Source organism: Molothrus aeneus, chromosome 3 (genome assembly GCF_037042795.1).
Source record: "Molothrus aeneus isolate 106 chromosome 3, BPBGC_Maene_1.0, whole genome shotgun sequence".
Taxonomy (NCBI): Eukaryota; Metazoa; Chordata; class Aves; order Passeriformes; family Icteridae; genus Molothrus; species Molothrus aeneus.
Genome location: NC_089648.1, coordinates 95,029,381 through 95,045,485, shown reverse-complemented (window position 1 = coordinate 95,045,485; position 16,105 = coordinate 95,029,381). Strand labels below are relative to the sequence as shown.

The window sequence follows — 16,105 nt, the reverse complement described above, 5'->3', positions numbered from 1 at the left end:
AACCCTTTCCAAATTTGCTGGGCTCTTTACAGAGCTTTATACATCTACAGTCACACCATGTGACTAACAGCTTACTGCAAAACCAGAACTGAAGCCATCCAATCCTACAACTTCAGCACAGGATAAATAAAACCAGCAGGTTAAATGTTTCCCTGCTACATTTAAGCAGCAGTAGCCTGGTTTTGACACTGCTCCTGACAGTTAATGCCTGCATGATCATAGTGGGTATTTTAATGCTAACAGTGTTTTGATAGTATGCATTTTTCTTAATTTAAAAAACTAACCATGGGCTTTTAGAAAAGCTGACTCTAGGGCTTCCCTCATTCCTCTACTATCCATGGTCATTTTGCCACTGACAACAAAAGAAGGAGAGCCAGAGCCTTTAATTTCCTGCTTTTAAGTGTTAATATATTTACAGAAGACTTTACGAACAAGCGCCAAACAGCAATTGCACATTATTAGAGCTACACAGTATTTCTACATGTTGCTAAAATAATGCTGCTAAATGAAGAAGCTTTATTAGTTCAGAGTTTTTGGCTGCTGTTATTAAAAATATATTTACCTGAAAGGAAATCCAAGTATTTCATTTTACAAATGATTTAAAATATAGCAGTAAGCAACATAAACTATTGCTTTTTATGTTTATACAATTCTTTTGGCATAACACTGCCATACAGATACAGAATTATAAAATATCTCTTTATAGTGCATTACAAATCCAGAAACTGGTTACCACTCCTACCACATACACATGGTATTGGTACTACCAAACATGCATGCCATTCTGTAATTAAACACTGCAAAGGAATACAGAGAAGAGAGCAGGACCATTCAGAAAAACTGACACAGAGCTGTTCCATTTTGCAAGTAAAAATTGTTGGGCTTTAGGGTTTTTTCTTTATACTGCACTTTTTTCTTAGAATACATTTCAACAATGAAGTCTGTGATATTTTCAAATTTTATCAGTGCAAAACTACACTTAATCATCTGTTGCCAAAATCAAACTGCATAACGGGCAAATAACCATAGAATACCTTAAAACACAGAAAAAAAAAAAGAGCAACTAATGATTAGCAAACATGCTTCAGTGGACCCAAAAATATAAGTGCCATAACCTTTTTCACTGCAAAACAATAATTTTCACATGGTTAGCCACAGTAGTAAGTACATTCAGTATATCTCACAATAAACTTTAGTTGATGAATACACCACTGAACTTGTAAGCGTGGTAGAATTAGAGAGCCACATTTCCAAGAAGAAATGAGGTCTCTATTGAATTGATCTCTATAGCTTTTGAACTACATTTTAGTAGTCCATTACATACAGCATGTAATAAACCTATTCTTTAAAGTAAATTCTTGCTTTCACCAAAGGTCTTAACTAAGTGTACTTAAGAACAAGGGCTGAAAAGGGAACACAGCTTTCAAGAAAAGAAACAGTTCATAGCCAATACTGAGCACAAAGATATTACAGAGACACAATCTGCACTGCCCTGGAGACTGCATCTAAATATCTGTAAATAGTAAAACTACAGTGTTGACCATAATGTGAATTGAGTGGGTTGTATATGCCTAGGCCTTTTTTGACCCATTTTCAGACTCTGACAGCCATAAAAAATACCTTTTGACCAGTTACTCCAATTACAATTGGAACTGTGAACATGTATCAAAACAAATTACCAAAATGTGGAATGATGTCCATCTTCTACATGATCACATTGCTAGATTCATTGATGCTGGTTGCTCCAAATCCAGAGGTAGCTCACTCCTACGTCGGCTAGGAATAGGTTTTCCATTTGACTGATTTTGCTTTTACACAGGTAAGAAAAAAATAAATCAACCCTGGTCTGCAGTTGGAATCTGACTTTTAACACTTAATTTACACTTTTAGCACTACTCTACAAAAGGATTTATGTGCAAATATGTATTCAGAAGGAATAAGTAAGGTAGCATTGTCATCAACTTAGGACAAGTTTCTGCCTAAGCACACATCTTCTGCCTAAAAACAGAAGAAACATGGGACATTTTCTGCCTAAACAGGTATTTTGTCATTAGAATCTCCCAAGGTATTTAAAAACTGATTTAAAGTGGATTACTCTTCATCTTACAGTACTTTTAGTACTGTGTTCAAATGCAGTAGAAATTCTTTAACAAACAGATCTGAGACAAATAAAAGACCACCTTCCCCACACAAAACATTATTAAAACATGGAACTCACAGCCACAAGGGATTGAAGAGGCTGAAAGAAACCACAAGTTCAAAACCAAAAAATTCCTGCAGAAAAATGGGATCACTGTATAATTTCTTTGTTTCACAGCATCTTTTGGTGGCCAGCACTGGAGGCAGGACACAAGGCTAGAAACATCTTTGGTTCTGATCCCCACTGGCAATTCTGAGGACAACATACATAATCAGCATGATATTGTCACACTTTTATTAATGGCAAAACTTGCTTCACATACTTGCATCTTATTCATAAATACAGCTTTTGTCAAGGAAATTCAATATGATATGTTTCCTGCAAAAGTGTGGTGTAAAAAATTACATTTTCACCTAAACATATATAACTATAAATTGTGATCAGTAACCATCACAACAGTCAGAAGAAGAAAGGGGTAAAACAACCTCTCAATTAAACAGATAGACATAAATTTTATTTAAAAACAAACAAGAGCTGTTTTCCATTTAAATCCAGTAAATGTCACTTGTCTTACCTCACTGGATCATCCACCAATTTTGTACAAAGCTTTTAAGGTCTGTAAACCTTCTTTAAATATAGTACAGATATATGCAACTGCAGATTATTAGAATTATCCTGGAACAGTTCAGAAAGGCTTACACTAGGTTACATGAAATATTAACAATGATTATACAAATACCTAATACATTAGAGTGCTGCAATCTTAGAGCAGGAAACTGAGGAGCTGACCCAAGCTAGAGAACAGCTCTCAAAGGATTATTGCACTTATTTTTAGCATCCTTCAAGATTTTATTTGAGCAACACAAACACAAAGACCTCAGACCTGCTCCTAGATACGTGGACACATATAACTATTCCTCTGCTCTGAATGGTCTGTGCTGCACACCTCATGTACCCAAGCCTTCAGTGTCTACACCAACACAGTATCAGGTACTGAGGCACACTTGTGTCTGGCACAGTAGGGCACAGAGCTGTAACTAACCTTAAAGTGCTGCATTTTTGCATGATTTGTATGATTGCCTTGTGTGTACTCATCTGTGTACTCAGTAACATTGTTCCAAGTTGCACATTCATATCCCCTTGCCATAAGATCCTTAAAATCAAATTCACAGCTATGTGCACGTACACACTACTCCCACTTAACAGTACCAGAGGCTACTCAGATGTACTTACTTGGGAGGAACCTTCATATGGAAGGTTCTGTTCAATTAACATATGAACAGCTCAGACTCTAGTCTAACACTGGGCCAAAATACACTATTGTAATAAGTACACAGAAATCCCTGAATACTTAAGCATACAGCAAGACAAAAAGAAACTTAACAGTAAGCAAATGACTTGACTGTCTTTGCATACTCTCAGTTACTGAAGTAATGGTTAACCACCTATGTACTGGCATCTATGAGAATACAATCATTTCAACACACATATACTGTATATATACTGTAAACCTGAAAACCAATACTTAGAAACTTCAAGCACGGGGTGCTTCTGGTTGCTAAGGCCATGATTCTGTAACAAAAATGCATACAGTGCACCCACTTGATCCTCACAGATCTCAATGGGATGCTATGCTGTGTGATTGCCCTGCAATAAATCCTTCTTTTAAGAACTTGCAAAATCAGAAGAAACAATTCCTCTAAGAAAAGAATGAGAAACTGTCACATTTTACATAGAGCAGAATTTGTTAGTTAAAGCTGAAGTGTCCCATGGGAGTAATTCTGTTGATAAAGCTGTAAAACAAGGATTAGAGTGCAGGAGCCCACCTGACACAAAAACCCTCACTTACATAGTCCCCATAGGTCTTTGTAGGCAACTGATATGCCACTACTCCTCTATGAAAACTGAGAGAAATATATTGAGTTGCAGATTAAAAAAAAACCAACTCTGCAAACATTGCAGAGTTAATACAGGTGTAAGTACCAAAGTTCTTGACAATATTTTCAGATACCTTGGCCCCTTAATGCAGAAAGCTCTGCCAGATTAAAAGTAAAGTACTTAATTATGAACATTGAACCAGTAAGCATGTTGAAGTGAGAGATGTGTCATGATAATGGAATACTCCAGAGTAATCTTCTGGATGCACATCCCAAGAACTTTGTTTAAAACCAGGGCAAGATTTCTCTTTTTTTTATTCAGTAGACAAAAGATCTCCTGAGGTCATTGATGTTCAATCAAATTGCACTATAAATATAATAACACCTCTGTCCTCCCTTATTTCATATCTATACTCCACATTTTCTGTAAAGTGTTTAACATTAATACTACAGTTCATAAATTGAAGGCTCTGTATAGCTTCTTATGCTATAGTTATGCTCCTTATATGCAAGGTATCAATTTTCCCTGTGATACTCAAAAAATAACTATGTAAGAACAGCTCTATGAAGTTTGCACAGTTAGGCACTCAAGACTGAAGAAGTCATAGGCAGAAAATGAAGTGTCCTCCCTTTGCATATGTGGAGGGGCAGAGTCCTTAACTACACAGACCAGGTCTATCACAGCACTTCCTTCCCCTTCTGTTCTGAAGGTCAGAGGCAAATACAAACAAGGGGATCCCAGTTCATGTCCAGGGAATTGTGAAAGGCTTCTCAGGATGTTTCTGGCCTTAAAAAGGTGGTGGCTGGAATTCTTTGGGCATTTCTGCTCAGACAGACTAATACCTACTTGAATGATCCAGGTTACCCTAAAAAAAAATCCATGTATACGAGTTCCTTTCCTCACAAGTCAGCACAGAAGGAGAAATACATCTTCCTTCTTCTCTGCTTCTTTAGGATGGAAAGAGTCTAATTTTTTTCCATAGGTACCAAGATCCCTAAATGCCACTCTATTTGATCCCAAGAACCAGCGCTACCTGGAGAAAAAAATGGATGATGGATTGTCATGATGGGCATTAGCAAAACAGAACACAAAACATTTTGTCTATGCTCTGAAACCCCTGGAAACTTTATAATTTAGAGTTATAAGACTTGAATAAAGTCCTGTGGCATTTTGACACTCAAACTGTGGTCAGCCTCTTGCCTCGTAACATTTAATCAGCAATACATTAAAGGCAGTGGATAATATGTACACTTTTAAACAGAGAATAGATACAGAAGTTTTGGAGAATTTTAGAACTGTAGGAAGTGTGACTTGCACCTGCCTTATTTTTAAATTCATATTCTGCACAACTAACTTGCTGGGTACTACCATTTGACTTGAGCAGCAGAAAATCAGAAGAAGCTACTCAGGGAGAGCAGACAGTTCTTTGGTAGAAGCTGGGAAAGATCTTAATAGTGAAAATCTTACTTGATGGGCTCCAGCCTAGCCAACAGACTGACCTGCCTTAAGTTTACATTGCTTATCAAAGTAACATAAAACTGTGAGAGAGCAAAGAGAGGGAACAGACATCTGGAAAGAAGTATCAGGACTGCCTTTGTCTCCAAGACCAGCAACAGGTGACTGCACTGTGCAGATTCTACCCAAAACTGGCCAGGAAACATCGAAGTTCAAGTGAGACCCAATGTGCCATGCCTGGTGACCTTTTCTCTGATGGCTTTGCTGATAAGGCAGTGCTCTGTGATAAAGACACTGCTTTTCAGGTGTCCAGAGGCTTTCCAGGTGCTGAACCCAGCTGGGGGAGTCTTCTTATTACAGCCGAGTAACGGAGAGCTTTCAAACTGAGACCAAATTTGAGAGATCAAAGAGATCCCTCCTCCCAGATGAGTTGTAACAAATGAGTCAAGAGAAGGGAGAATTTAACAGGGACTAAAAGAAGTCTAAAGTGCAGTTTCCCTTGTATCCAAAAACTCTGGATACAGTTTCTCTTAAGTTAAAACTTTTATTCAACATACAGTGATTCCCAGCTGTACAGGACATGATATATGCTATCAATTGTTAAGTGCCTCCAACAAAGATGCTAATCTAAGCTAAAAGATACTGTGCAAATACTGCTATTAATCACGGCCATGGTTCCTAAAAAAATAACCACTAGGGTAAAACACTGTGGTTTTGAAATAATTTCTAGTAATTTCCTAAATGGAAAACAAAACTTAAAGCAAGCTTAAAGGAAACTTAAAATTTGGATGTTCCAAGGCTTTTTAGTTGTTACACCTTATTTTTTTTTCAATACAGGATGAATTTTAAAAAGTCGATAAGCTTTTCTGCACAATCTGTCTGGAAAAGATAATGAATTTCTTAGCTTTCAATATGCACAATTGTTTTAAAGAGACACACCTGGCTGACTGCTGATAAACTGAGATTGAAAAAACCAAAATTCATTAACCTACCAGAAGCCTAATCTGATGCATTTGCAACAAGCATAGTCTTGTAAACTAACATTAGATGGAAATTTCAACCAAAATTAACAAGCAATGAATAATTTTGCTTCATTCAACGTGAAACAAGGATTTTTTAAATCTCAGACTCATGGTTTGAGCTCATCCTTAGTTTTTGTGGTGGTCCCCCCTGAAAGTGTATCCTTATCAAGGTTGTCTTGTAGATCTGATGAGGGGTCATTTGAAGAATTCTCAGTGTTACATAAATCTTCCTCTATAACACCTGGGTGATTTCCACAGTCATTGTTCAGATTTTCATCATCTTTTTTGGAATAAGAAGCATCCTCCTTTCTGTCTGAATTATCATGAATTTCGTCTGATTTTGAAAGTTGACTGGTATCAGTGTCACTGTTCTTTTCAATGCTGTTCTGCCTAACAGCATCACAGTTCACTTCTTGTTCATCCTGATCATTTTCTTCCCCATTTTTCGTGAATTCTACCTTTCTTTCTTCAGTTATTTTACCAGCTGAGCTTCCACTTGCTGATGTATTCTTAGGCTCTTTTGGTTTCTTATGCTTAGAAATATGACTATTGGGAATGGAAACTGGAGATGCTGGCTTTTTATTTACTTTGCTTCCCTCTGACTTCTGTCTTCTCGGGGGTCCCCAGATAAAATGCTCTGAGGGCGTATAATGTTGCTGGGCAAATCTCAGCAGTTTCCTCCTTTCTCTTCTGTCTCTAATAGTATACACAAAATATTCTAGAGCACTTTGCTTAATGTTGGGAATGGTATCTTCCACAAGAGCTTCATGCAGAATAAATTTTACCAGGGGAGATTTGAAACTCTCATATCCAAGTTCACCAAGGCTTTTCAGAATTCGAGTGATTCTCAAGTAGTTATGTTGAGACCTTTGAAAGAAATGGGTAAAAAAAATTCTATTGAATCAGAAAAAAAAACCACTTTACAAATACAGAACTGGAACTGCAATTCCTCAGTCCTTTTTATCACTTCAGATATGTACTTCAGACTTCCTATATTTTCTCAAAGCTGCTGAAGCTTACTAGCACCTCCTCTGCTAGGATGTTGTGAGTGAAAATTAGTGTTTGTAAAATGCACTGTGGGAGAGAGCTGAGAGCAAATAAAATCAAATGTACTGATTTTGATTCCTTCTGCTGTATGAGAAGGGCAACAAAGCTGATGAAGGGTCTGGAAGCTGTAAGTCCTATAAGGAGCGGCTAAAGGTAGTGGGGTTTTTTATTCTGGAGCCAAAAAGGCTCAGGGGAGACCTTATTGCTTTCTACAACTGCCTAAAAGGAGGCTGTGGCAAGGGGGGGTCGGTTTCTTGTCCAGGGCAACAGCTGACAGGACAAAGGGAAATAGCCTCAGGTTGCACCAAGCTGAGGTTCAGGTTGGGCATGAGGAAAATTTCTTCCCTGAAAGAGTGGTTAAGCATTGGAAGAGTGCCCAGGGAAGTGGTGGAAACACCATCCCTGGAAGTGTTCAAGAGATGAGTAGATGTGGCACTTAGTGCTATGGTTTATTTGATATGGTGGTGTTTGGTCAAAGATTGGACTTAATGATCCCAGAGGTTTTTTTCCAACCTTAATGATTCTATGCTGGTCTCCTTCTGGGGAGAAAACCCAGTCACTTTGTAAAGAAAAGGGTTTGTAGTGTATTTATAGTGCAGCTATGGAACAGGGTTCACTGCACTTCACTCAGGTTACTTAAAAGCTGGGTCTCCAGTCTAGACTAGCACCTGCACTACTGACACAGTCAGTGCTGGGGGAAAAACAGGCACCTCTGGAGAGTAAGTCCCACTGTTGTAAGAAATATCAAAGAGAAAATGAACTAATTGTCTTCTGCAAGTGCTTGTGAAAAGGTCTTTCCCTTGTGGAGCACACCTTAGTATGCAGTAGAATTTTATGTTTGAATTTTAGATGGATAAAATTAGGTACAGAGAGTCCCAAACCCTGACTTAAAACTGTAGCTACTCATTGGGAAGAACAGGAGTGAAAGCATGCAGTAACATTTGGGCTTCCTGAAAACCTGTTTTATCTGTGGCCTGAGTCTGAGCCCACACCCATATTGGGTCATATAATGTTCATGTAAAAATATAAACAAATTATTCCCACTATTCACCTGAAATCCATCAGAATTGTACCTACAAGTTTTATCATAACAGGAGAACAAAATGCTGCAAGAAAACATCCTGCAGCTCTAAGCTGAGAGATATTAGGAAGTGAGCAAAAGATCTGAAAAGAGGTTTTGGTACAATTAATCTGTATGAGACAAAATTCAGTACAAACTTAGGATCCACACAATACCAATGTAAAACAACTGATATAATTTGCTGAACATTGGGCCAAGGCTTGACATAAGATGTTTAAACCTTTCCAGATCAGTATTTCAATTAAAAGAATTTAAATACACAGTATTTCATGTTTTGAGGAGGGAGGGAAATATTTTTACTTAACTTTCATACAGGTGTGGAGAATTTAATCTTTCTCAAAAAGAAATGTAAATACAAAGACAAGTCACTTGTTTTTTCCTAAGTGAGAAGCAGCACTTTGGGATTGGGTGAAAACAAATTCAGTACCATGACAAATTAGTTTGAAGCTGGGATCTTCTTCAACACCATCTAAAATTGTATTTTCAAGGAATTCAATGACGTCAGTCCAACTGGCAATGAGTGAGAAGAACAATCAAAAAAAGGGGAAAGAGGAACATACAGAAAGAAGCACAAACCAGGCATCAACTATTTATTTTTCCCTTTTTTTTTTCCTGGCAGTCTTTGGAAAAAAATATCTTTGCTTTCTCTAGAAAAGAAAAGGATAAAGAGATTCCATAGCAATTCTAGCAAGTGAAGTGAATGTCATTACTTACTCATTCAAATGCTGAAATCTTTCTTGCCAGTTAGCAGCTCGTGCTACATTTCCAGTTTTATCAATTAGTTTTATTCCAAAAAACTCCAACATCATTTTGTAAGCCAAAAGGAATCTTCTAATGGCTTCTTTTGTTTTCTTGAATTCCTAATGGACAAAGAATATGTCCGAAATTCTTAGTGGCACTAAAGAATTCTCACTACTTCTGCATCGTATAAGACAACTCTACATAACAAAAAGCAGTTATGTATTAAAATTAAAGTGATGGTTTGTATGGAGCTCAATTTGACTTACCTCAATTTCATATGTAGTTAATTCTTTAGCATAGAAGTTCAGACCTTGTTCCCTTAGTGGAAAAAGCCTGTTAAAAGAAGACGTGCATTATGGCTCAGTATAAGAGCACTTAATCAAATTAATGCTTTGAAACAGAAATAGGTAATAATTGACTAACCACTGTATATAAGTGTGGTTATGTTCCAGTTTTTCATAGTCTCCTTTCCATTTATTTAGGACCTCTTCAATATAAACCCCTGCATAAAAATAATTTGAAAAACTGTTAGGTAGCCATCAAAACCAGCACTCAGCTACATAAAGTACATGCATGTTAAAATAATGACAGAACACATACTTTGTCTTTCATATACTATGTGAAATAAGGTCTATTGCAGCCATAAATTAATTTTAATTCAAAACTTATTTAGTTACTAAAACTTAATTAAAAAATTAGGTACTTATAAAATGTCAATATAAACAAAACAAATTGACTTATACTGGGTTAACAAAAAGTGAAGGTATGTGACAGCAACCTATGTAAAATATATACAAGAATTCTCATGTCATAGATCCCTTTATCACACTGACTGGGAATTAACAAACTGCTCCCATAAGGCACTGCACTGTGAATCACCTGTCACTGATTTTACAAGATAAAACTCTGCAGCTATCCATCTATCTATCTAATCTTCATAGAACAAAGCCTCAACACTTTAGGAAATCTCCCATACCAGGGATCTCTAATACCGTGGAAGCTGCAAATACCATTATGATTGGGAAATCTTTCTCAATTAATAGTGACCAAGCACAACACTGAGACTGCTCATGGAATTCAGTCACGGGCCAGGGCACTTTTCCAGGTACTACACAGATATACAAAACACATAAAAGGATGGTCCTTGTTCCCAAAGCTGTACAATATCTTTCCATGAATGAGCACTGTGTTTGTCTGTTTCTATTCTGAAACCAACAACAGTTTCAGTACTGCTGCACAGCACCTCCCAAAGCCAAATAGCATAAGAGCAACCTAAAAATCCCAAAGCCCAATGTAGATAGTCTCCTGCTATACATTTAAGATGCCTCTTCACCCAGTGAAAATTTCCATTTGGGTCTAAATGGCAAAGAAGGACACATTTGATACTTTTATTTAAGAAGTGAAAAAAGCAGCTAGTCTAAGGGGCTGATAAGTACATGGGGTTTCTAGTGTAGGAAAAGCTGGAAAAGGACCTTGGAAAGAGGACCTTCCCCATCACTGCATCATATCCAACCTGTATTTCAAGTATTGGAGAACTTACTGCTCAGACCCAGGGCAGAGAGACAAACAGGCCAGCTCTGATCCAGAAGCACAAACTAAATCTGTAAGTCATGGGACTAAACTTCACCTCTAGTATTGCACTAGACATGTTTTGGGACTTTTTAAACAACATTCTCCAGTATTTCAGTTCTTAACCTGGTAGCTAAGACTCCCTCCAAACCTCTGCATAGCCAGAGTTCACAGACAACAACATGTCATCCTCCGTGGCTTATCACTGACTTTTGACATTACTAACTGTGGTTTTCTCTCAGAATACTAAGAAAAGTTATTTACAAATTTTGGGAGGGAAGCCCTTCTACAGCTTTCATGACTACTTCTTTTTATAGCTAATCCTCTTGAACCGCTCCTTCATTTTGGTCTTTTAAAGGAGTTCTTCCCCACAACCTTTCCTGTCTTTAGATTCAGAGCCATATGGTCCCCAGGTTCACACAGACCTCACTGCCCTTAGCTTTCTTTCTATATCTGTTCTCTGTGTAATGTCTCCCAAATCTGCTACTTCTTTACTGGCAATTCCCAGACCCACCTGTTCTTACAGTCAAGCTAAAACTGACTAAAAGCATCTGCCTGTGGGTATCTAGATAAAGCACAAGTCGGTTAAAGCAAAAGTCTTATCTTTCTTTCACAACCTGAGTTATCCTCTTACTTGCTAAGGGTATTACTGCTATCTTGTCTATAAACAGTTCTCATCTTCAACTTTCCTGTGTGTACATTTTTACAACCTTCTGTGTAACATTCCTTTCCAACCAGCTTCCTATCTGAACTCTCACACTTTCAATCTCAACTTTTTTCCCTGACCTTGAAAAGTGCATTCTTGTCATGCTTGCACCTACCCTGAATGTTGCTGAATGCAGCTACCCTGAATGCTGAGAAGAGCATCTTTCTAGACTGTTACTTTTTTATACTGACCTGTTTTTTTGCTTTGCATTCTTCCATTGTGAAACCTTGCTCTGTAACATCAAACAAAATCTATACACCTTCCCTTCCAAAGCCTTTGTGACCTGTCCCTCACTACCTTATCAGAACCCATTTGTTGCTATGAGACTGATCCTGCTTCCAACAGGATCCTGCCTCTGAGGCAGCCTACACATCTCACTCCTTCTGCACTCCAACATGCACTTCACCATTTCCTACCAAACAACTCTCATGCTGAGAGGATCCTTCGGCAAATACCTTCAAAGTAACCTTGTCAACATTCTTTTAAATTTCAGAGAATATTATTTTTGGCCTTCAGTTTGTCTTTTTTTGCTAATGGCTAAGCTATCATGTGCTGACACTCCTGTCTATCACCCTAACCAAGACTGCTTTAGTGCCTCCTCCTGCTTCCCCATCTGTCTGCTATCCTGTTGTCTCTCATATGTCAACTGCAAACTCTCTAGAGTAGGGCTTGTCATCTTTCAGCTTCTCCTGTGTTTGTGCAGAACGCTGCATATGAGGTTCTTACTCCACTACCAGAACCACTAGGGACACTGAGAAATGGCTTTATTATTGGTGTTACAATAATCTCACACAAGATTAAAACACATTTTTTTTCCCTTACACGATTCCAGGGTTATCCCCAGAGATCACTGCCACTCCTATTCAAACAGCGAGTTGGTGCAATATAGTAGAAGAAGTTTATCTTTGTTTAATAAAAGGTACTGCCACAAACAGTGGTACTAACAACGCCTTGTACTTTTCTTAGACTTTATCATGCTGATAATGTCTAAGAAAAGCACCACCTTCCTAGAGTGAAAGCTAACTCTGTTTTAACCACATTTTAACCACAAACTGCTCTTGTGTTATCAATGTGCTACTCCAACATGGGAGGTTCATGTTCAGTATATTACTATACACCTTTAATTTGCCTCAATTATCACCAATGTTTCAATTTGCCTCTATCATTAGTGATCATTCTTTTGTTATCACCATTATTGTGGCAGATTACTCACCATCAGGTTTAAATGGGATTTTATTTTTGTAAAACCGGAGATTGCACAAGTCATTTTGATACCGAAGATCTTTAAAGTTCTGCTAAAAGAAAGGAAACAGGACATTATCAGCCTACAAAAACCTACCAAGACTATCCAGAAAGTGATATTAGGTTCTTTGAATAATTTAAGGACAAAAAATTTCAGAGTTTTAGGAACCACAGAGTTCTAGTCATGCACTTAAAGACTCAGTTTAAGGATCTGAAAATTCTTTCTGGGTGGTACCTTCTTCTACTGAGGCAGCAGCAAGCATAGCAGTACCCTCTCCCTTCAGTCTCGAGGAACTCAAGAGACAAATAATCAGTCAGGCAAATTCTATGATCTATCCTCTTTGATATCCAAGGCATAAGCCTTTTCCTGGGCTCCAACCACACTTCCCAGGCTTACACATATCATGTGCTTGCCTGTTTGCCTGGGATGAAAAGACATGATTTCTCTCCCACTCGCATATGTTGTGTCTCAGCTTTTTGGTTTGTGTATCAGCTTTTTGGTTCTCGTTTCTTGTACTTGTTGTTCAACACAAAGGTTTAAGAATGTTTTTTTACTGAAAAGACAATTTTAAACCATAAAATGTTCTTACTGGATACTGGTGTCGGTACTTGTATAAATCTCTTGCTGCGTAGAAGCTTCTCTTTGGCTTGGCTGTCAGCTCAGCTCCATCACCACTCTGAAATAGTTAGAAAGCAGATAATCATACACAAACCCCCTAAATAGCATACTTGTGTAATATTCAAATAATTACTTCTCATTATGGATTTCAGCAATGTAAACAAATGTAAGTGCATGTATTTGTCTGCTGTTTGGTCAAACACTGAAAATTTCCCCGCTCAATACTTACACAACACACTTTAAACCTAAGTTAAAAAATTAATCTAAAATACAAAAGCAAGACTATGAATTGTCCTTCCAAAGAGGCTGAATTTGAGCTAAATCAAGTCTGATTGTCATTTCTAAATGCAAGATTTCAAAGTAATCTGGCAACACAGAGACAGCACCAAATCTGAGGAGGAAATCATACTATTTAAAAAAACAAACAACCCCAAACCAACAAAAAAAGGAGTTGCATACATAGACTTAATTGCTACTATTGCACCCTGTGGAAAATAGTTACTAAAAATATTTCATTCTACTCCTTGCAATACATGCAAAAGGTTAAAGTCAAGCTTAAAAGAGGAAGTTCTCTGGGACTGCACTGGGCATTTGCCATTCTTACTGCCCATCCTATGGCTTATCAACGATACGCTAATGTCAAACAAGCAAGTATGCTCCTTCCTCCTTTCACAAGACCAGCTTTGACCATACCTGCAGGCAAAACACACTTGCATGAACAAGACACACCCCTTGACACTTGGTTATCCGGCACTAGTATCACCATGTAACAAACAGAAAAGGGAAAGACACTTAGGCTTACTTAATTTTGTTTGGTCTCTGAAACAAAACACGATATATCTAGCAACCTAAAAAAAGACCCGGCTGTTCCACTCTACATGGTATTCTAATTCAAATAAAATTGTCTAAAGAACACTTAATTTCTTTAAGCTCAGCATTTACAAAGCTTCCTGAAGAAGAGAAAACTCGCTCTGAAAATTCGTCACACCCACCGAGGAGTCACAATTCCATTGCCACATAGAATCGAATATTCAGATTTTTATGCTGTTTAATGAAGAGGCCACGTTAATTTACAACACAGCCTTCCCGGGAAACAGCAGCAGCGAGAATGTCAACGACACCAAGGCCTCGATTTTCTCCCAATAATGACAGGGGAGGGGTGAGGAGAGATAAAACCGGGCTCGTCCTTAGCGGAGATGCAGTGCTGGGTTATCCCCAGCCGCTCCGGGCGCTGGCAGGTGCCGCCGGCAGCAGCCCGGGCCCGCGAGTGCCGCAGAGCAGCGGGAGCGGGGCCGCCCGGACCGCGGCTCGGCTCGGTTCGGTTCGGTTCGGTTCGGGTCCGCCCGTCCCCGCTCGGCCGCCGGGCCCGCGGGCAGGGCAGGGTAGGGCGAGGCGGGGCCGCGTTCGGCGCTGCCGGTACCTGCTCGGGGCTGGCGGCGTCCGCCTCTGCCCGCTCCGCGTCCTCCTGCGCTGGCGGGGCCGGCGGCGGCTCCCCGGGCCGGCAGTCGGCGGCGGGCGGCTCGGGCGGCTCTTCCCCGCCTCCCGCGGCGGCGCACACCCCCTCCTGCCGCCGCGGCTCCGCCGCCTCGGGCTCCGAGTCAGTCTCCCAGGTGGAGTCGCAGTCCTCCACCGTGGTGGGCTCCTTGAAGCTGACCCCGCTCAGCAGGCTGCCCATCGGCCCGGAGGCCGCGGAGGCCGAGGGCTGCGAGCGGCCGCGGGCTGCCTACGGCTGCGGCATGGCGGGGCGGGGCGGCGGCGGCCGGGGCTGCTCCCCGCCCGGCCCCAGCCCACGGACACGCGCGGGGCGGAGCTGGAGGCTCCGGGATTTCCACAAGAAACGCGCGCCCAGCGCTGGCGGTGGGCACCGGGCAGTGCCCGGCCAGCGGCACCGCGGGGTCGGGCGGGGCGGCTCAGGGCCCGCCCGCCGCCCCGGCACCGGGCAGGCCGTGCCAGAGGGGAGAGGGAGAGGGGAGAGGGGAGAGGGAGTTCCCCCTCCGAGCAGGTGCGCCCCGCGGGGATTTCATCGCCCGGAGGCGACCGCACTGTCCCCTGAAGGCTTCTGAGACAAGCGAGTGGGTGCGGGTGTTCATGGAGAAGAGCGGGGATGGAGGCTGCCCCAGAGCAGCGGTGTGGGGAGGAGAGGCTTTTGTGACACCTGCGGTGAGCAAGCTCCGGCTGTCCGTTAGACATGGGAACTGTTGACCCCAAAGAGTGTACAGGGACTAGAGAAAACAGGAATGGAGGAGGGAATACTGTGATAACCAGCCAGTTTTCGCTGCTTCTAAAATTCTTGCAAGTTTGGGGATGAAACTGGCATGGTGTTCAAGGACCAATTTGAAGGGGCAGTGACAGTGTATTTTTTCTTTGGCCAATACATGCCTTTTGGACAGAAACACTGCCAGGAGTGAAGAGCTGATGAGTTGACAGCTTAGCACATTGTTCCAGTGCCTACTCTCACACTCATGTCTAAAAACATGTCCTAATTTCTAACCAGGGTTGGTAGGCTTCAATTCCCACTCAGGGATTTCTGCCTTCTCCTTAAAGACAATTCTGGGATGTCTGGAGACCACTCCTAAAGATGTGGAATATCATCAAGTCATCTCAC

At 40.4% G+C, this 16,105-nt stretch overlaps 1 protein-coding gene across 2 annotated transcripts; it reads right to left on the bottom strand.

Annotated features, from left to right (window-relative positions):
* Window positions 1-381: 381 nt before the first annotated feature.
* Window positions 382-15,175, bottom strand: OGFRL1 (opioid growth factor receptor like 1). Of its 2 annotated transcripts, none has more exons than XM_066547447.1 (7): window positions 14,921-15,175; window positions 13,472-13,558; window positions 12,853-12,934; window positions 9,788-9,866; window positions 9,631-9,697; window positions 9,338-9,483; window positions 382-7,362 (listed from the first exon to the last, which is right to left on the bottom strand). In XM_066547447.1, the coding sequence occupies exons 1-7, from the start codon at window positions 15,173-15,175 to the stop codon at window positions 6,603-6,605; spliced, it is 1,476 nt and encodes a 491-aa protein (XP_066403544.1). In that variant the 3' UTR covers window positions 382-6,602. The 2 variants fall into 2 exon arrangements, with proteins under 2 accessions (XP_066403544.1, XP_066403545.1); XM_066547448.1 differs by having other exon boundaries at window positions 12,853-12,931.
* Between the last annotated feature and the right edge of the window lie 930 nt (window positions 15,176-16,105).